The sequence below is a fragment of the Carettochelys insculpta genome, chromosome 6 (genome assembly GCF_033958435.1).
Source record: "Carettochelys insculpta isolate YL-2023 chromosome 6, ASM3395843v1, whole genome shotgun sequence".
Classification (NCBI taxonomy): domain Eukaryota; kingdom Metazoa; phylum Chordata; order Testudines; family Carettochelyidae; genus Carettochelys; species Carettochelys insculpta.
Genome location: NC_134142.1, coordinates 13,834,127 through 13,855,693, shown reverse-complemented (window position 1 = coordinate 13,855,693; position 21,567 = coordinate 13,834,127). Strand labels below are relative to the sequence as shown.

The following is a 21,567-nucleotide window of genomic DNA, read 5'->3' as shown; positions in this document are numbered from 1 at the left end:
TGTGACACTAGGGCCGTGTCTACAAGAGCCCCAAACTTCGAAATGGCCACACAAATGGCCATTTCGAAGTTTACTAATGAAGCGCTGAAATGCATATTCAGCGCTTCATTAGCATGCGGGCGGCCGCGGCACTTCTAAATTGACACGCCTCGCCGCCGCGCATCTCGTCCCGATGGGGCTCCTTTTCGAAATGACCCCGCCTACTTCAAAGTCCCCTTATTCCCATCAGCTCATGGGAATAAGGGGACTTTGAAGTAGGCGGGGTCCTTTCGAAAAGGAGCCCCGTTGGGACGAGACGCGTGACGCGTCAATTTAGAAGGGCCGTGGCCGCCCGCATGCTAATGAAGTGCTCAATATGCATTTTTCAGCGCTTCGTTAGTAAACTTCGAAATGGCCATTTGCGTGGCCATTTCGAAGTTTGGGGCTCGTGTAGACGTAGCCTATGTCAGTAGAAATGATAGGCATTTGCTTGCAACGATCTACTCTTCCATGTTCCAACAGGCTTTATTCTTGTACAAATCCCTTTGACAAGCTGTGGGCCTTGATTTCCTGAGGGCCCAGTCACTGTATGCTGCTACTAACATCGCTTTTTTTTAAGAGATGCTCAGTCCCTCTGAAAATCAGGCCCTGTAATACTCTGGTGGTGGGTATTGTGCAGACCTAAGAACCACAAGAGTCTGGAAAGCTGCTGGTATTGAGAACCTTGTGCTTCTGAGAGCTGAAGCAATGAAACAGCAGTGACTTCAGACAACCTTTCCTCATTCAAGCCCTTTACTACTAGTTCAGTCTGCAGAGATGCATTCAAACTGGCCACTGAACGTGAAAGATCAAAAACCGGTGGTGGCAGTTGCCCTTAGCACAATAGTGGGAAATTCTGCAGCAGAGTTAGAGCTTAATACTTTTAAATAAGTTAAACCTCACAGTACCACGTTGCACTACCTAAACATGCCCCATTGTAAAATGAAGAGATATGGAGGCAGGGGGCAATAACAAAACTTCCTTTCGTTTAGGGTTTCTTTAATTCTCTTCGGCCTGAACTTGCTGAATACCCTGAGATAACTGTTTCCACCATCTGTCCTGGACCTGTCCAATCCAAAATTATAGACAACGTCTTTACTGAAGAGCTCTCAAAGGTAAGGAACAGATCTTCCTGCTGAATTCTGCTATAGTATAAGCTAATTATGTTACAGGCCAAGTAAAACCATTCTATTTTCTAATTTAGAACTAAGCTCCTCCACGCTGGCAAACACTAAGGTTCCAGCAGTAGAGAAATTGTCAGCTAATGAATAACCTCCACTGTAATAAAGGAACATTACATAGGCCTGGATCCTTAATGATATTTAGGCAGTATAGTACAGTGTTGTAATGCCTAACTCAGTTAGAAGTCTAAAATCTTTATTTTTCAGGAGTGAGTTCAGCACTGCTAGTGGGATTTTAGGCTCCTAAATTAGTTGCTGTAAACCTGAGCACCACCATGCCTTAAATCTCTTTTAAAAATCTGGGACTTAGTTTCTAACTTCATTTGGAATTCCATCCCTTAACTTTGCAAATGTTGTATCTTCTCTTTGCGCTATACCCAAAAATTAATTCCTATATTGGTGACTGATTTGGTGTATGTGCAAACATTAATTCCTTCAGTGGTTCATTTGAGGTATGCCCTCCCATTCTGGGCAACCTGCCGCTATGGAGCCAATGAGTGATTGCAAACTCTGTATAGTCACCTTTTACTCACATAACCATGGAGTTGTGAGAAGGCATTAGATTAGTCTCTAGAAATTCTAAGGTACAAAACTGTTTCTGCTAAAATATCTGACAAACGCCTAGTAAGTGAAACTGGTTAACTTTTTTGTGTGCAAACACAATCCTTAGGGTAACTCCACACATGGGGAATAGACCACCTCTCCTGTACATCTGAACCAGGTCGTGGCAGATATTTGTATAACTGAGCGTTATACCCAATGCTTTATCTTACGTTTGAACCCTGTTGAGAGACGCAGGAGAACAGCATCTTCACGTGACTCTAAAAATAAAACTTGTGCTGGGGTAAGCACTCTGGTCTTGCCTCTTTGCACAACCACTCAGTCAGGGAGTGTTTTTCTTAGAAGCCTGCCCCAGTGCCCTCCTTGCTTCTGGAATTAGAAAGTGGACTGCAGTAGCAGCTGTTGGTATCAGTCAAACTGGTGCTGTGGACCAGCTGTCGTGCAATGCACTTACTTTATCAGTTGCAGGATGATGATTTATAATTTAATATTTAAAATTATCTTTAAATAAGAAATTGTGGAGCTCCTTGAGCTCAGAGAAGAGTTCACAAACTATTAAAATTGAAATGTTTGCACAAAAGATTGCAAAGCAGCCTGGTTGTGCCTCCTGTTCACATCAAGGACACCATTGGTGGTGGGGGGGGGGGGGGGGGGGGTTCTTTTGTGGTCAGGTCCTAATGGTGCTGGCCTAGAATGGGTCAATCTGTAGTGCCTAAATGCTATAATGATAGGTACACAGGAAATCCAAAAATAAAGAAATGAAGTAATTTTTCCTCCAGCCAAAAGTTCTGTAGTGTTTCACCAGTCTTCTTTTCTTTCCAGTCCCTACAAAAACCTGGTGATCAGTCCCACAAAATGCCAACTGATCGCTGTGTTCGGCTTACATTGGTCAGCATAGCAAATGATCTGAATGAAGCCTGGGTCAGCGACCACCCATATCTTGCCATTTGTTACCTCTGGCAGTATGCACCCACCTGGGCATGGTGGCTTTTGAACAAGATGGGGAAAATAAGAATACGAAACTTCAAGAGCGGTGTGGTAAGCCATCAGGTTGTTCTTGTACATCCTTTAATTCCCCTGTAGAGACTTCACCATCAGTGTAGGCTGCATGCCAGGTTTACTGTTCCTCCTCTTCCCTGATTGTTACCACCTTTGGCAACACACAAGAATATATTAGCCCCATGGGTTACATTGCTAATCGAGCAGCAGAAAGGTGAAATCAGAACTCTTAGGACGAGACATTTCAGCTCAAATGTATCTAGCCTGCATTGCCTGTGTAGGTTGAGAGCCGGATACGGCACAGCTGGTAGACACCTTACCTGTACTGTACCTGTTCACTAACACAGTATTTAAAGTGACTCAAACAACATACTTGGAATAAGACAGGCTGATAATCTTCCATTTCTCTGCAGTTGTTTGTGTCACTTTAATGTGTGTTGGAGACAAAGTCCCATTTCAGGTAGATCCCATATTAGGCAAGTAGAATGAGATTTCATTTAGCACCATCTTGTGTGAAGGATTTCCATATCTAACTGAAAGAGTAGAAAGTGAATCTCTTCTCATTATTACAGGATGCTGATGTTTCCTATTCTAAGAAGAAATCTTGAGGAACCTGCAAAAACAAAAACAAAAAAAACCAAACCAAACCAACACTAAGCTAAACTGATAGGGGCAGCTGGGGCAGTGTTCTGTCCTCTGTTCATCACTGCAAGCTAAGGCCTTTTTTTAAAAATTTCCTTTATACTTTTTTGCAATCATGTAACCAAATATTACAATGTGATAAACATTTCTTGAATAAAAGTGTATCTCCTTTACTTTTGCAGAGCCTGCTATAAATTCATTCCTTAAGTTTATAACACAGTGAGAGAAGGACAGGACGCCTATTGTGATCTTTCTGCTGTCATGAATTTTCCAATTCCTTGGAGAGTAGCTACAAATCAAACTACTTGTTTCTATCTTTCTCACGCCTTATGGTCCCTTCTTCTCTGCCTCGAGCCTGAAAAGCCCCAGCTACATAAACTGGCTGTACCCTGTGCTTGGGGAGGGTGGGGGAGAAAGAATGGATAACTTGTGCACACATCTTGTTTGCATGGGAGGGTACCCACCAGGCTTGTGGCTTCCCCTGTAGTCGTGCATTGGAGCAGGGAAAGCCACTTACCTCTCCCACCTGTAGAGGGATAACTGTCAAGTGAGCTCTCTCTATTAGTAGATTTCTGCTCAAGTAGCTAGGGCAATAGAAATGTCAAGAAAGACTACCTCTACTAGCAAGGAGTGTCCTATTGGCACATATAACAATGGAGGCATCTGACAACCTTGCTGAAGGGTTTAGTCAGTCAAATGAGTTCAGGGATAACTGCTGGACAGTTTAGGTCTGTAAAGCTGAATAGCAGCTCTCAACAAGGAGTCCAAAAGTCCTACAGCCCTGGAACTAAACCTGGGGGTGGAGCTGGACAGAAGACTGGTAAAGTTGAGGGGCACAGTGACCAGAGGAGGGTTTTCCTGGCACACAGCTCTTAAGGGTTTGTTTACAGTGGGGGAGGGGGAAAAGTAGCTAGTGTGCACTTCTGTAGAATCACTCCAAGGCTTCCTTTGAGAAAGGGCAGGTCCTAATACACATTTATATAAAATGAGTTATACATAACACATTGTAAAAACCAATCTACAGCAGTGGAAAAAATGATCAAAATATTTCATATACTCATATGTATACTGGTTACCAATGAACTGTAACCTAGCTATGAATGCAAGTCCCTATCAAGCTATTAAAAATATACCAGCAGTTAGTACCCAGAGCTAAAGTTGCTCTTCTCTGAAGCTGAAATCAAGACATTTGTCTCCTGCCCTGGCAGGAGTGAAAAAACTGGTGCTAAAGTTCTTGTCTCCCACTAGCATTTTTTCTGTGGGTATTAGGTTCCTGTGGTTTGGGAACTGCCATCAAATGCCTCTGTGAAACCTTATTTCTAGCTGTACAAATGCAGCTTTAGTGTTTGGTTTCCTACATAGAGAAGAAAATATAAATGAACAAACCAACCATACGCATCAGCCTACAACAAAGGCACATGGAGAGGAGCAGATGAATAAACAGGGTAGCCAAGAGGTGGGTCTGCTGCTTGCACAGTAAGGTTTCTCAGAAGAACAGGATGAGCCTGTATACTGTAGCGTTCTTCATCATCATTGGTAGCATACAGAAGCTCCCATGAAAGGTTTGCCCATTGACCTCTGACAGCTTCATCATTTAGCTTGCCAACCTGCACCAACAATTCCTGTAGAGTAAGCACTCTCCCAGTGTAAACTCCCTTTGAAAGCAAAAACAATTAACTTAGACAGTGTACTGAAAGTTACCAGACAAGTACAGTAAACTCTATTAACTGTCATTCTATCATCCAGAACTCTCAGATAAGCAGCATTTTAACCATAAGTAAATTTTAGTATGGTTTATATACAGGATAGTGAAATGCAAATACAGTATAAGTTTAAAGCGTACAATGCTGCTGGTAAGTAAAGTACTCTGCATACATTTAACACTAAAGAAAAGCAAGATTAGATATTATGTATTGCTAGGTATACTTTATTATCCAGAATATTTGAATATCCTGCAGCCTCCTAGTCCCGAGGCTGACGGATATGTAAGAGTTTACTATAAAATGTTTCAACTATGGATCACTAGGAGAGGAGTTTGCAGTCTGGGTAACATCTTTTAAAAGCTGCCTCAATTTCAGTAACAGGTGAAATATCAGACTTTCAGTAATGCAGTGCCTTGAACCAAATGTCACATGCACTGGTCTCTTCCCAGTATTTAGTATAAGAGCAAAGGGATACAGGCCTCTAGATTATGCTGCTGCATATAATTAACTAGAACTGTTGAATCTTTAATGGCTAAATTTGTGAATATCTCCAAGTTTAGTCAAATGCTGCTGCATCAGCAGTACAAATACCAGATCTGCTCACGTACTCACTTATTCGTTGGGTGTAAAGTCTTGGACAGCCCATTCAAATAATGCACAGTGGCGGGGGGGGGGGGGGGGGGCACGACTCATAATATTGCTTGCTATCTTTCTCATCCCCTTACCAGGTTAGGATCATGTCCCAAAGAAAAAAGGTACGGCTTTTCTTGTAGAACTGCTTGTTGCCATTCAATATCTGATACTAAACCAATGTACCAGTCACTTTCATATTCTTCCAGATAGTTAATCAACTCTCTAAAGCTCTCAACTGGACCCAGGCTTGCTTTATCAACCATAAGCTTAAATGTATACCTGAAAAATTCACAACAGAATGCACAGAATAAGTACACACTTCAGAGAGAGGGCAAACCAATTATAAAAAGCAACATAGCTATGATAACCCAGTTACAAAGTTGTTCAAAGGAGCTCAAATATTAGCATTTTTGATTGACAATGGAAAATGCAAAACATGCTCCTTTCCAAAAGCATTATGCTAGGATTTATAATCCACATGGCACTTTACCTGAATGCTTTCAGTGCTAGTTGGAACAGCTCTGGTTTTCCAGTTAGCCAATCCAAACCAACACACCACGGAATGCCACCAGTATATGCTCTAAATACATGACTAGGAGCAGGAACAGTGTTGTCTAATCCTAAAAAATCAAAACAACAAGACAATACACCTCGGATGTATAACTCTTTCAAAGCTTTGTCTTTAGTAAGGTCTTCAAGCACATTGGAAGGTTTTTCTTTCACGTGGAAAAAATCTAGTTGACTCAAAACAAAATGATACCAGTCTTCTGGAAACCTCTGCCTCATCTCATTGAGTTTGGAAGTAGGTATGGGTGCAGTTCTCCACTCTTCAGGTATGCTTAGTAACTCAGAGTAGGAGCAGCTAAATTCAACTAGAGGTAAGCTTACAACTTCCTGCTTCTTTCCTTTGTCTACTGCAGGAAGTCCAAGCACAACAGCTTTGTAGAGTTTCTCTGCAGATGTCTCTTGTGAAGTACCAGTGGTGCTCTGTATTTCTAACGATCCTGGAACAGACAAAAGTTTTCCTGTTGCAGTTTCCAGTGGCTTGGTTTCTTTTTTTTCTATTGTTCGGCTGGGTTCAAGATCAAAAAGATCGCTATCATCGGTCCAGTCTGCAAATGTACCTACACTCATGCTATCTTCATCCTTTATGGGCCTAGTTTTTTCTACTCCTTTGGGCTGGGGTAGTGGAAATGACTCTTTGTTCTTTTTTGTTTTGTCCAGCTTCTCGCATGTTTTTGAATTTTTATAGCAATGCCGGACAAGCATCCATATAAGCACTTTGATCAAATCATCTTTCAGTTCCTTTAAGTTCTCATGGGAATCAATGATTCCAGACAAGACACTCCTGGCATCAGAATACAGTCTCACAGGTAGAGCAGTGCAAGGGGTTAAAATATTTCCAAAATGATGATTGAGTGTGAAATTCTGAGCGTGTTCCTGGCATTCAAAGGCCATTTCAAAAACTTCATCCACTCTGTGAGCTTCAGCCGTGTGGCAGGAAGTTTCCTGCAATTCTAGCCCCTACAGCACAAATGGAAACAAGTCATCTTTGTTTTTTGTCCTGACAAGTCATGCTTATAAATACTATGCTGTATTACAAATTATTCCCAGCAATGCATTTTTAATATTTCTGGTACCAATGGAGGTAAAAAATTTTATAGCACCCATCATACTGTCTAAATTGACTATAGATGTTAAATATAGACACGATACAGCTGAACTTTCTTTAGAACCTTGCATTTTATTTGCCATGTTACCTTTGCTCCTTATAGATCCTCCACATAATTGGTTTTAAAAAATGTCTTGAGCCACAAAACAAATGATACAGCACTGTCATGCTTCCTAATTCAGTAAATACCTATTTGTTCAACTTCTGTCATAGCTTGCTTATGTATGTCACTGTTTAAAATGCGTTATTATGGACTTAACGGTGCACTACAAGGGACCTCATCAGTTGCAAAACTAAGTTAGTTACACATCCAGAACAACTTAGCCTTATGTAATGTGAGTTACTTGTGCTACCACACAAACTTAGAGAAACAAATCTGTTTTCCAAAATATGACTAAGTTTTCAGTGTTCACCTTAATATTTAAACAGCAGTATGTGAAGCCTCTTTCTAGCACCACTATCCACATCAGTCTGTCCTGAAACCGGCACAAGTAGTGAGAGCCAGGAAAAGGGAGACCTAAAGAAGATGCAGAAAAAGTTAACTTTTAATGGGGGCATTCTGTTAAGACTTCTTCTGTATGTTGAGGAAACCATTGCAAAGACACTAGCATGAAACAGTTTGTGGTCTGGCACGTCCTTCCAAATGCCTAGCACATCTACACAGCAACACTGATCCTGCCAGAACCATTTTGAGTTGTCCAAGCACAGTGTAAGTGTTACTTAAGAGAATTCCTGGCTTTGTGATATACATATCTCATATTGTCCAAATCCGTTACTAGGTGAGACAACTTGCAAGTATGAGACATTACCATATGCCATGGGGATTAGCATGACTGGCAGAACTAGGACAGTGTATCGTCACCTACATTGCTTGAGCTGGGGACCGATTCCTGCATGTTACTATCAGCTGGCACAATCGGAACATGTACACTGCCTTCTGCCCTATTTTGTTTGATCTAGATTGGGTCTTTGTACCCAAGCTTCCACCGCATTAGATTATGAACTGCTGCTTAAATTAAACTACCTTGTGTCAGTTCAAGAGCAGAAACAAAGAAATTAAGGTGTAAATCCTGATCTAAATACTGTGTCCAGAACAACTGTCTTCTTTGCAGAAAAAAAATGACAAGTGTTTTTTGTTTCCTTTTAGTATTAAAAATAAGTATGTGCCACAATCTTTCATAAAATTGTAAGGCTAGAAAGGACCATTATAATCCTCTAGGTTCACCTCCTCCATCAGAGGCCACAGAATTTTACTGAGTGGTACATGTATATTAAGCCCATAGCTTTTATTTGGCCCTGGGTAGATCTTTCAGAAAAGACGTGCTCTCGTGTTCAATGTAAGAAATACCAAGTACAACATGGTTGTGCCACCACTTTGTTTTTGTATGGAATCACAGCATTCACTATTAAGAGACTGCAGCAAGGACAGAAACCAACCTTTTTTCTTTTATCCAAATAAGCTCTGAAATGCTGCACTGTTTAAGTTCTAATCTAAGTAGGAAGCACACTATTTAAATTTGATGTTGCAAATCATGTTCCCCAATAGAGATTAAAGCATGTAATTGTATTATCTTCAAAATTAGTTTATACAGCTGTTTAGTTTACCTACCTAGACTACCAGCTGCCAGTGCAGACTGCAGTGCAGTGACTAGACTTGGAATCACCTGCTGGTAGTACATGGTATCTGAACAAATACATGCTGTTGCACCCACAGGTCCCGGCCAGTTTCGGATAGGTCTAGGAAACCCAATCAGAAATATTGGTAGAGTGAAGAGTGGCACCACGGGGGAAGAAAGTAGTGCACAGACAGTTATGAAGACCAATACAATTGGAAAGAAAACAATGTTGAGTGTAATTAAGGTGGTGGTAGATTTCCGACGTTGTTTTTTCTCTGTCCATGATGTCAAGAAAACAGTTACTGCAAACTGCAGTTTTGAGATCAGCTGAAGTAATCGATCCCGAATGATACCGACCTGTTGGGATACATACAATAATCAAAATCTTTTTCTTGTGCATCTGGTCACATTCACCGCTCATAGTACTTTCAGGTTTACATAGTTTTATTTAGTACATTTCACATTCTTTTAGCATTAACTATTAGGTCAAGTGAAAATCTACAAAGTTTCAGTCTCCATATTCATAATCCTTGAGCCTTAATTTTGGAAGAAGCGGGAAAGAAAAGAACAGTATGCAGCAGCTAGCTACTTAATCAAAATTAAAATTAGTTTTACCAGTAGAAGTCTGATTCCTGTGTCAATGCTTCTGTTCCACCATACATCTGTATTAAACAGAAACATCTGCACTATTGATACAATCACCATCTCCAACAAGGCATTCTCTGTGTTTTGCCAAACCTAAAACAGAGAATGTTTATTTGTTGTACCCAGCAGCTCTTCTTGACGTGGAGTGTTTCTTCCACGTCACTCACTTATTTCTTTTGGAAAAAGTTTCTTCTAACAAAGGTAACATTGGTAAAATTACCATTCTAAAGGTTCTTGTGAATCCAATGCAAATAGATACAGAATGAAGACTCTGGAGGGAAGTGTCTAATGAAAGAAATGCTATCATAGCAAATGGAGACACTGTAATTAAAAAAGAAATATCAATATTTTTCTTTTCAGTGTCTACCGAAGTCCATAAACTGGCTCCAGATCCTAGAATGAGCTCATTGCAGAATGCAAATCTTAATCTGTGAATAGGAATTGCCACCAATATGCAAATAATTTTGTTCATGAACTTTTCCCCCTCAAAAGAAAAGTTAAAATAGGTGGCATTTTTATGGAGGGCTTCTCATAGGCTCATTCCAAACTCTCTCCCCAATTCACAGTCCATTCCTGCACCTTTAACCCTCATTCTGGTCCCACCCCAGAGCCTATGAGAAGCCCCCAAGCCTCTGCAACCTCCCATCCATCTCATGGAGTGATAAAGTGGCTCTCAACTGATTTTTCCTGTAGGTCAACAGCTCCTGATAGAGAGAAAAAAAAAAAAAAAACTACACAAAAACTCCATATGGATCAAATTTCCAGACTGGAAAATGTGCTATTGAAATGAATGAAATAAAAATACAATTCTACCTTTTATTAGAAAGTTGCAAGGAACAAATATATTTTTACTGACTTCCAATGTCAATTTGGTTTTCTTTCTGAATTATTTTATGAAATATATAGCAAAGATTTTCAAAAGTGTCTAGGGATTTTTGGATTCCAAACCTACACTCCTTAAAGGGGGCAGATTTTCAGAAAGCACTGAGCACACACTCAAAATCAGTCCCTCAAGTTGAGCACTCCAAAATTCATTCACCCTAAGTCACTAGCCATTTTTAAAAATCTGGACCCTTTAATTGGGCATACAAAGCTAGAAGTCAGTAAAACTTCAAGTCTGTATTAAAGTCTTCTTAGCATGTACATTTTCACTCACACAAAGAAGTGTTATTGCTACATTTTAATCTTCCTTTCAATCATTTTACATACAGTATATAGCAGGTACTCCTACCTAGTGTTAGTAAAATCCTTCTGACAACACCAACTTTCATAAGGCTTCTTTGCGTCTCCATGAACACAGTGACAGTCCTGACATCCTTTGGATAAAAAGGGTTTCGGAAGATTCCAAACAAGTACACTCCCTGAATCTCTCTCAGAATCCACATAACTATTAGTAATATGATCAACATGTAACTCACTATAGCCTGGGGACTTGCTCTGGAAAATGCTGAAAAACCAGCAAAGTGATGCAGCAAGCTGGCTTCTATGAGAGCCAATGTCAAGACAATTAAATAGAAAAAGAATTCCCTCCACCCAAAGCGTATTCTAGGATCCCTGGATATAGCCTTGTTGGAAGCTGAAAGGCGGATCATGGTGTGCGTGCAGGTTAAACTCATCTCACTTAGGTTAAGACTGAGTATAAACCCAAATCCAGTCATGAAGAGGACCACACCAACAGTGCTGGGTATGAAATACGCTGCTATTGCTGTTCCAGCAGAAATGAGAAACATTACTAACAACCTGTGAAGGAGAAAAAAAAACAACAACAAGATTTGCTTGAAAAAGAAAAAAGGTTATAAATTACAGTGCTATATTTGATCATTATGTAAATAAAATTTACCTTATATTACTTGACATGGGTGAACCTCCCAGGCCAAACTCCAACACTTGTTCCATTCCCCACAGAAAAAGTGCATCAAGTGGGGGCAGAATCCCCAATGCCCATAAAAATGGCAAAAATAAAAATATGATGTGCAAAATCTGGTTTGTCTGTTCTAAAACTGGTATGTTAACAGTAAACCTGGATGAAAAAAAGAGAGGTATTTGACTCCTATGAAAGGAAGTTACTGTATGTGTACAGATGCACTTCAAATTAAAACACAAGTCCAGAAGTACAAAAGTTACGAATCCCATATTTAAATGTCAAAATAGTCAGGTTTTTTGAAAACCACCACTAGAAAAATGAATATATTGCAATTAATTCCTGGACATCATCAGACAAAGAACATCCAGAAGCTCAAAGTTCCAATCAGTTTTTTGACGTTCATGGAATATGGGTCTTTTCTAATTTAAAAGTCTGTATTGGGTACAAATTATTTTAAGACATTTAAAATCTGTAAAAACATATTGCTTGATAACTGATCATCAACAGGTCAATGAGGCGAAAGTTACTTTCAGTAATACTGAATTTAAGACTGAAAGTGACTGTTTCAACTATGCTAAACCTGTAACTTCTCAGTCTCCCACCTAACTTTTCTTGAAAGCTATCCAGTTCTTAATTTGCTATACAAGAAAAATAAAAGCACTAAGTTCTATCATATAATTTTCTAAGCTTCTTCTGGATTTTTTTCAATTGACTAACATCTCTAAATATGAGTACTTTGTGAGAGTTGTTTCATACCACCTACCAATGAAGTGTATACATACGCCCATATTAAAGTTATATAAACATTACAGAAGTTTAAATTACCTGTGTGCAAGATCCACTACAATAAAGAGAAAAATATAAAAAGGTCTCATCAGAGCAGTAACTTCATAAGTGTCCAGTGCTTGAAAAGTAGCTGTCTCTGTTGCTGTGTTTATGATTAAAGAATATTCTCCTATACATAAAGTCACCCATCCAAACATAAAGATCACAACAGTTCCTCCAACATTACCATACAGCAAGGTTATTCTGTTTGGCAGCAAATACCAAGTTCCCAAACCACACATTATGCCAGCAACAAATGAATGAAATACAGTATTGATTATATATTTCTTGCCTGGAATAATAAATTTAATTGTCTCTGAACCCACACAACTGGAAAATTCATACTCATCTTCATCCCTTAGGGTATTCTGAATTTGCATTCTTTCAACTGTTGCTGTTTTCTGTCTTGCATAGAGACTTGTCATCTGAAGAATAAGCACTGTAACAAGCATCAGTCCTCCTGAAAGTGCTGCAGTGTAATAGTCTTTCAAAATGCCTAACTGGTACAAAAGTGTTCCTACTCCTCCCAAAACCCATGGTGTCAGGAAAAGAATGATCTGATTCACATATATGTAAGGAGGTGCACAATAGCCTAATTTAAATCGGGGCCCTCCCAAAACAGTCTGTGGAAAGCGCTTCAAGACGAACTCCTGTTTGTAATCATTCAGGAGTGGTACATCTGGACCCATTCTTATTACTCAGGAATCTTGCATGAGTTCCATCTTTCCTGTAGCAACAACAGAAAAAAGAAAGAAAAATAATGTAGTTTATTAAATGACACACATGAACTTTCACAAGTAGGCAATAAAGAGAATTGTTTTGCCCTGTTTTCATTGTAAAATCATAGTGAATTCTTTTGTTAATAATTTCAGACATTTTTATCTTATTTGCACATTCAGCTACACATCTACCAACGTAATATATACCATCTTGTGCCAGCAGTGCCCTTCTGCTATATACATTGGACACACTGGACAGTCCCTACAGAAAAGAATAAATGCACACAAGTCGGATATCAGAAACGGCAACGTACAAAAGCCTGTAGGAGAGCACTTCAATCTCCCCGGACACACAGTAACAGATTTAAAAGTAGCTATCCTACAGCAAAAAAAAATTTAAAACCAGACTCCAAAGAGAAACTGCTGAGCTGCATTTCATCTGCAAATTTGACACCCTCAGCTCAGGATTAAATAAAGACTGAATGGCTTGCTAAATACAAAAGCAGCTTCTCTTCTCTTGGTGTTCACACCTCCAGATCAACTGCTGGTAGTAGGCCTCACCCTCCATGACTGAGTTAACATCGTTATCTCCAGCCTTGTTCTGGCCTGCCTATATACCTGCCTCTGCAAATTTCCACTACCTGCATCTGACGAAGTGGGTCTTTGCCCTCAAAAGCTTATGCTCATACATTTCTGTTAGTCTATCAGGTGCCACAGGACCCCTCGTTGCTTTTGCAGATCCAGACTAACACAGCTACCCCTCTGATACTTGATGTGTAAGAGCCCTAGTCACTGACCAGGCCCCAGTTCTGCTGTGTAATTCACAAGCACAGAAAAGACGGCCCAGGAGACAGGTGGAAAAAGGTAAGACAGCGCAATTGGCAGAGGAATCAGCGCACCACTAGCTTGCTCTCAGTTATTGTGTAGGCATCATGGCAAACAGGAATTTTAAGGAGTACAATGAGGTAGCTGTGGATGTTTACAGGAACTCCACCCAACAGCAAGCGATAGCAAGGATAAAGCACAAAGGTGTGTGTCTGAAAATTAAGCAAGCAGATGTTAGATGTCATGGGCTGATAGACCTACCCCCTTTCCTATCTGCAGCAATGGAGAAAAAATTTCAAGACTTAATTGTAACAGGCACAACATGTATTCAAGCATATACTTGTTTCAATGAGCAAGGCCATCAAACCATTCACATGGCTCGATATAGCAGAGCCCGTTTTACTGGACATCAGTAATAATGGACCACTATCCTCCCCCAAGGAAAATAGAGTGCTATACAGTACTATGTTGTACAGTACTGTAAAGGGATGCCTGGTGTAGCTGAGAGAGCTTCTGCCGCTGGGTCCCCCCCCGCCGCTCCACACGGCTGGGACCATGCAGCTGCTGGGTCCCCCACCTTACCGGGGCTGGGACCACCGCAGCTGCAGGGTCCCTGGCCATGGCTGGAACCACTGCTGCTAGGCCCCCCACTCCACCCACAGCCTTGGGCAGACAGCAGCAGCTGGGAGCCTGAGTAGACCCCCACGCTCTGCCCTGTAAACCCTTGGACACAATAGACTTTCTGTTTGTACGGACTCCCCTCTCTCCCATTAGTCTGTTATATCAAGGGTTTACTGTATTTGGATTTTTTCTGGGCCAACTCTGAATGTAGACAGACATCCAAAAGGAAGTATTACTCAAAAGGTAAGGAAACTTTTAAAATGAGAGTATCTTTGTACTCTACAAGCACAATAGACCAAAACATACATTTATTTTATTGATCACAAAATCACAGCACCGGAAAGGACCTTGAGATTTCATCAACTCCAGTCCCCTGAACTCATGGCAGAACCAAACACCATCTAGACCATGGGTGGGCAGTAAGCCAGAGGCAGTTCACCAGGGTTTGTCCCTGGCAGGCTGCTTGTGCTTTACTTACAGGTACCTCCAAAGATATAGCTGCTGGCAACTCCTGTTGGCTGTGGATTGCTATTCCTGTCCAGTAAGAGCTATGGAAAGCAGAACGGACCAGGACCTCGCTTCCTGCAGCTCCCATTGGCTGGGAACAGCAATCCACAGCCAACAGAAGCTGCAAGGTGCCATACCTGCAGACACATGGGCTATGTCTACACTGGCATTCCTCTTTCGAAAGAGGAATGCAAATGAGGGAAATCAAAAATGCAAAAGAGGCACATATTTACATATTTGACACCTCATTTGAATATTATTTCAAAAGCGCTTCTTTTGAAACAATAAAAGCAGTATAGACGTGGCATCTTTGAAAGAACCCTTCTTCCTTAAAAAAAAAAAAAGGGAAGAGGGTTCTTTCGAAGATGGGGATTACTTTTGCAAGAGCCACATCTACACTGCTTTTCTTCTTTCGAGATATGTAGATCTGCACTTCATTTGCATTTTTGATTTTCCTCAATTGCATGCTTCTTTTGATGGAGAAATGCTAGTGTAGACACAGCCACAGACTGCTGACTGCTTATTGCCCACAACGATCAAGAGCATCCCTAACAAGTGTTTGTCCAACCTGCTCTTTAAAATCACCAGTGATGGAGATTCTACAACTTCTCTAAGCAAAAGACCTATAGAAAACAGACAGGAGTACTCAGTCTGAGTGCCTGCCTAAAGACCAGGAGTCTGAAGAAACTACTGTGAAGCAACACACTACTTTTGTTGTTTTAAATAAGGTATCTGTGGGTTAGCTAAAAGATTTGATGCACTCAGGCTGTGGCCATACTTGGCCAAAACTTCGAAGTGGCCATGCAACTGGCCATGTCGAAGATTACTAATAAGGCGCTGAAATGAATATTCAGCACCTCATTAGCCTTAGGATGCTTCCAGCCGCAGCACTTTGAAAGCTTTTCGAAAAGGACCCCCGTGTAGCCGCACACTTTCAAAGTGCCGTGGCTGGAAGCTCCCTAAGGCTAATAAGGCACTGTTAGTAATCTTCAAAATGGCCATTTGCATGGCCATTTCAAAGTTTTGGTCAAGTGGGGCCACAGCCTTAGTGTTTTAATACTTGCTGACTTGACAACTAAACCCCACCCCATTTTTAACAGCACTAGTGAGAAACATTGTGCTAATGCCACTGATACGTATTCTCTTACTACTATATTTAATACTTTTAAATGCTTTAGTACACAACACACAGTTTACAGTCACCAAGGGAACAGCCACATGATCTGCAAGTCCACACTAGTGTGAAAGGAGAGATACAGACACTCTAAATCAGTAACAGGCATTATGTTTAAAGGCTATTAGACAATATTAACATTATAATACTCAGTAATAAAATACAAAGTCAAGATGGACTGTTGACCTGCTGCTTCATGAAACAGTACGTTTTTTTTCTTTTGTTGTAACTTTGCATATTGCTATGTTACTTGCATTCTCTTGCAACTGAGGTGAAAACAGCAATCGATGTCTGAAGCTACTAAAATGTAATGTGGAATATTGCCAGTCACACGGATACTGGATAGGACATTCACTGCAATCAGTTCCACAGTTTGTACATGCCATATAGATGCACCCTGTTAAAAATATTCTAAAAGTAAATTCTAAAAAAAGTACATTCTAAGCTTGCTCAGAAGTCACAGGAACTTAATACATAAAATTAAATAGCATCTTTAGAGTCCTGTGTGCACAACTATGCCAGGTTAAAAAAGAAAGTTTGATATGTGAAAAAATGGGGATGCATGTAAAGAAGAAAAAATCAGTTTTAAAGGGAAACAAAGGAAAGGCAAACTGTTTTACTTTAAAAAATAATTTTCCCTAGCAGCTGTGATTTTTCTGATTTCCCAGTTTTTTCCAAGTTTATTCCACATTCTTGTTCCTAAATCTATTTTCTGAACCATAAAATATTAACCAATAAAAACATTTAACCATGTTTTATTTACTAAATATATTTACACTACAAGGTCTACATAAAAACAGACATACTAATGTAAAACTTAAAATCTATGTTCATAAGCAAAGTCCTACATATCCCAGTACAATTCAAAACAACAGAAATAGTGTAAGGCAATACAAAAAAGCAGTAAACGTATTTAAGAGAAATCAGAGACTTAACATCAACGAATACGGGAAACCATGTAATCTAAAATACCTCTATCTGAATTCTGAGTTGACAAATATGTCGGTGCCCGATCTTCAAACAGGGAATTATGTATGTATTCCCTATACTAGTCCTAGCAAAAGCGACTGCAGGACCTGCCCTCAGTTTGCATTTCTAAAGTATGTGGGCAGTTCTAGGCAGATCACATTGCCTGGTTACCTAGCTGATCTCGGTGACAACAGTCACATCAAACATGTTACCTTTCTTCACTTCCAACACCCTTCGTGGCTTATCTACCAATCAGTCATTCATTATTGAAGCACCAATTCCCACTTCCGACCAGCTCATCATAGATGGTCCCCATTCAGGGCTGTCCTTCTACGAATGTGGGATCTGGGACAAATCAGCCCACACCAGCTTGGGGCAGAGTGGGGCTGACAGCCAGGACCCCAGACCTGCTGGCAAATTGCACCAGCCCACCGGATCCCCACAGAATGAGGCCCAGAGCAGCTGCCTTCAGGACAGCTTTGCCGCCACCACCCATTTGCCAGACAAACACCTCCATGTAGCTTTCAATTCTTGTGGATTAAGGTGTATGAATACCTACTTCTAATACAGTAGACACCTGACTTACGTGGGGGTTGCACTCTCACAACCCCCACATAAGTCAAATTTCCCATGCAACACTGGGGAGCCAGGAAACTGACAAGGGCACCAACCCTGTTCAGTTTCCTGGCTCCAGCAACTAGAGGGGAGCCAGGGAGCAGGTGGCAGCCTGGCTCCCTGCTCTCTTCCGCTGGGAGCCAGGTACGGCTGCTGGCCTGCTTTACCCCAGCTGGAAGAAGCCATGCTGGGCAGACAAGGCATGGCAGTGTGGCTTCTCCCCAGCTGGGGGAGCCGGGAAGCAGACAGCCTCAGAGCTAACTCAAGTTGTACTTAACGCACGTTAACGCAAGTTAAGTGCAACTCAAACTTGTGCATTTCGGAGGGGTTGCTGTACTTCACAGCAAAATAGAGGATATTTGTATAACTTTAATTATGCCATATAAGGCTGTCAAAAATACAGGACTATTGAAAGTTATCTTCAAGCTAAACTAAAACTATAACTGCCTGCTTAGTATGAGCCAGGCTGCAATACCTCTCACATGAAACTATCAGTCCAAAAGATCAACCAATCATAAACAAAATAAAAAAATAAATAAGCACAAACTTACCCCAAGCAGACTTTTAATCCTGGGAAACTTCATGAAGTTTACGGACTTAATGGCCTCCATAAAATTTTCACAGAAGGTACTCAGATACCATGATGAGGAGTGGCAATATAAAACCCTAAAAATCAGACGTAGATTTTGTGCTGGGATTATTGACTGATTGCAATTATTTTGAAACACTGTCATCTAACCATTTACCTCTATATCTGCATGCCCACAAAACCTCTTGCCAGAGACAGGAGTATGTCTACACTACATAGCTTTAAGTGACAGGGCTTTGTCAACACAGCCCTGTCACTAAAAGTTGGCCTGTGTGAATGTTACTTGTTGGCACTTTTGCTGACAAAATACTTTTACCCCCAATGATTGGCTTTCACTATAACAATGTTCACATTTGCCCTGGCTGCAGTCAACTTCTGGGGTGTCGGAGCACCCGCAGTGTGTTAAGTACCCATGAACAACAAAAGTTGTGACTATGTCTATGCTTGACCTTGATTGACACAATTACCTGCAAATTGCACTGCCTTTGTGTTAAAAACTAAGAAAGTTACAGTCAAGTTTGCTTTACTCTCAGAGGGGATTCCATGTTAGACTATAGCTGCACAAACAACAAGCAGTCTTGTAGCATCTTAAAGACTAAGAAATTTGTTTAATAGATAATGAACTTTTGTGGGGAAGCCACACTTCGTCAGATTGGATCTTACCCAAGAAAAAATCACTACCTAACAAATAAATGTGCAGGTGGTCCCCGACTTGTGAACACATCGACTTATGACTATTTGTACTTATGACCAATCTCTAGCTCGCCCCCCTGAGTGCCCCAGCTCATCTCCCCCAACAGGGGACTCCAGCCACATGCCTTGGGCTCCCTTCCAGCCCTTGAGGACCTGGCTCCAACCCCCATGCCCCAACACCCCAGCACACCTGGGCCTAGACCCTCAACACCCAGCCCCAACTCCACAGACCCAGACCCAACCTCCCCCCAACCACTGTGTGGCACCAGCTCATGTGCGGTGCTCCAACCCGCCCCCCGCATGCATGGTGCTCCCACTTCAACCCACGTCTGGGACTCTTGCTCCCAGCTGCTGGCAGGGCCCCCGGCCCCTTCCACTAAACCACCCCGCCCCAGTGCACCCCCACTGAACCTCTCTGCCCGGCTCAACACCTCCCTCCTGCAGCCCCAGCTCACCCTCCATGCTTGGGGCTCTGGCTGTCAGCCGTTGCCAGCATGCACAGGGGCTCTATCCCCTCTACCAGCTGAGCCCACCCCTGCCCTGGTTCAACCCCATTTAATTACTCCTCCACCCGGCTCAACATCCCCTGTGCCCAGCTGACCCCCACCCTGGCACTCTCTGGGCTCTCAGCAGCCAGCGCATGCTGGGCTCCAACTGCTGCAGGTGCATGAAGCTGTATGCCCACAGCTAAGCCCCTGCCCTGGCTCACCCTTTCAAACCCCACCCCCCATCCCCCACGGCCCCAGCACACACAGCTCTGGCTTCAACCTGCACTCAGGGATCCCAAACCCCAGCAGCCAGGGCTCCTGCTCCAATTCCCCTAGCCACCACCCCCGCAGCCCCATCTCCAACCTCCCAGCTGGGCGCAACCCCTGCCCCAACCCCCTGCACGCCCCAGCTCAACTGCACCCTCCCACCACCACTGCCAACCTAACCCACCCCAGACTTAACCACCTTCCCCTTCCCAGGGCCCCAACCCAAGCCCCTCCTGACACACGAAATTCAAGGCACACAACCCTCACGTTCCTCGAGGGATTACTGTATAAGGGTACTTCCAACTTACAACCAAACTGAGTTATGGCCAGGTGTTTGGAACGGAACCCGCTCGTAAGTCGGGGAGTATCTATTAGTTCTTCAGGTGCAATAGGACTGCTTGCTTTTTCTGAAGCTACAGACTGACACGCCCACCCCTCAGAGACTAATTACCACGCAAGGCGCTGCATTTAGCCCTTTGGAGTGGAAACCCATCCGCTGCATGGCAAAGTTTGCTTTAGCTGAATAGCCATCCACGCACTTCAACGAAAGCCAAGCAGCCCCGGAGCACCTTAAAGACAAACTTACCCACAAAGCTCATTCATTCCCGAGGAAAGCCGTTGGGCTCTAAGGTGCCCCAGGCCTGCCTGGCTTTAGGTGAATACATCAAAGCCTCAGCCCCAGACGCATTCACGCCGCACTTTCGGCTCCCCGGGCAGCACCTCACAAGCCCCTTTGTTGTGCTTGTACAGCGCCGAGCACAGGACCAGGGCACCCCAGACTGCAGCAGCAGCAGCCGCCGCCGCCGCCGCCGCCCGCCCCGCAGACACTGCCCGCGCAAACTCACCCAACCCCCGCCACTTTTAGGCCTGGGAAGGCGGCTGTGGGGCTCGGCCGCGGCGGAGATTCAGGCCGGCCAGCGCCTCCCGGGGAGCCGCGCACCTGCGAGCAGGCGGGGGCAAGCCCCGGGCCGAGCGGCGGCAACAACCTGCGCGCTCCACCGCCGTCCTGCACAGACCCGACCGGGCCGGCCCAGCGCAGGCCGCCGCCAGCTGCGGTGAAGAGGCGACGCGGGGCTCACAGGCGGCAGCTCACCGCGCGCTGACTGGACAGAAACGGCGCAGCGACTCCCCGCCTCCCGGCCGCCGCCATTTTCCCGGCGCGAGAAGCCGGCTGTGGCGGGAGCGGCGCAGCGCGGGGCGGGGCCGCGCAGCCAGCGGTTAGGCCCGGTCTGGGGGCGCGCCTCAGAGGGGGGCACCGCCGACTGCCCCGCTTTCCAGGGGGCTTGCTGCAGGCCCCAGCCCGGCCGCCGCGTGGAAATACGCCCAGGTTCCCTTCCCGCCGCCGGGGGCCCTGCAGCCGCGCCGGCCCCTTCGCCGGGCGACGGACTAGCGAGGGGCTCGAGCGCGCCCCGCGAACGCTCCCGGCCCGGCGTGGAAGGGGCCTGTGCGGCTGCGCACCACCAATGGGCCTTCTCCTGGGCCGCTGCCCCGCTTCTGACCACCCGGTGAGCCCCGGCGGGAGGGCCGGAGCCTGAGCCCCAAACTGAGCCCCACAGCCCGGGGCTGACAAAAGCTGTTGGGCCGCATGGCGGGGGCTCAGGCCTTGCCCCCAGACGGGAAGTCTAAGCCAGCCTTGGGGACCCCACTACAGGGAGGTCCTGACCCCCCGGTTTGAGCCGTGCTGCACGAGAGCCATGCGGCCTGACTGGACGGGTCGGGTCGGGTCAGCTCTGTGAAGAGC

The 21,567-nt window shown here is 43.6% G+C and overlaps 2 protein-coding genes across 7 annotated transcripts in view; one reads left to right on the top strand and one right to left on the bottom strand.

Annotated features, from left to right (window-relative positions):
• The window catches only part of DHRS7 (dehydrogenase/reductase 7), a 35,147-nt gene extending 31,573 nt beyond the window's left edge, over positions 1-3,574 (top strand). The window contains exons 5-7 of the mRNA XM_074996299.1: positions 1,011-1,133; positions 2,583-2,798; positions 3,332-3,574. Of these exons, the coding sequence (XP_074852400.1) occupies positions 1,011-1,133; positions 2,583-2,798; positions 3,332-3,367 (375 nt within the window). The 3' untranslated portion in view covers positions 3,368-3,574. The remainder of the gene's footprint in view (positions 1-1,010; positions 1,134-2,582; positions 2,799-3,331) is intronic.
• PCNX4 (pecanex 4) lies at positions 3,275-21,126 on the bottom strand. 6 transcript variants are annotated; one of them, XM_074996292.1, is made up of 12 exons: positions 20,672-21,126; positions 18,341-18,455; positions 12,360-13,086; positions 11,511-11,690; positions 10,902-11,410; positions 9,891-9,991; positions 9,641-9,763; positions 9,019-9,382; positions 7,823-7,926; positions 6,228-7,261; positions 5,830-6,016; positions 3,275-5,056 (listed from the first exon to the last, which is right to left on the bottom strand). In XM_074996292.1, the coding sequence occupies exons 3-12, from the start codon at positions 13,046-13,048 to the stop codon at positions 4,805-4,807; spliced, it is 3,543 nt and encodes a 1,180-aa protein (XP_074852393.1). In that variant the 5' UTR covers positions 13,049-13,086; positions 18,341-18,455; positions 20,672-21,126; the 3' UTR covers positions 3,275-4,804. The 6 variants fall into 6 exon arrangements, with proteins under 6 accessions (XP_074852393.1, XP_074852394.1, XP_074852396.1 ...); XM_074996293.1 differs by having other exon boundaries at positions 20,767-21,126; XM_074996295.1 differs by having other exon boundaries at positions 20,920-20,981.
• Between the last annotated feature and the right edge of the window lie 441 nt (positions 21,127-21,567).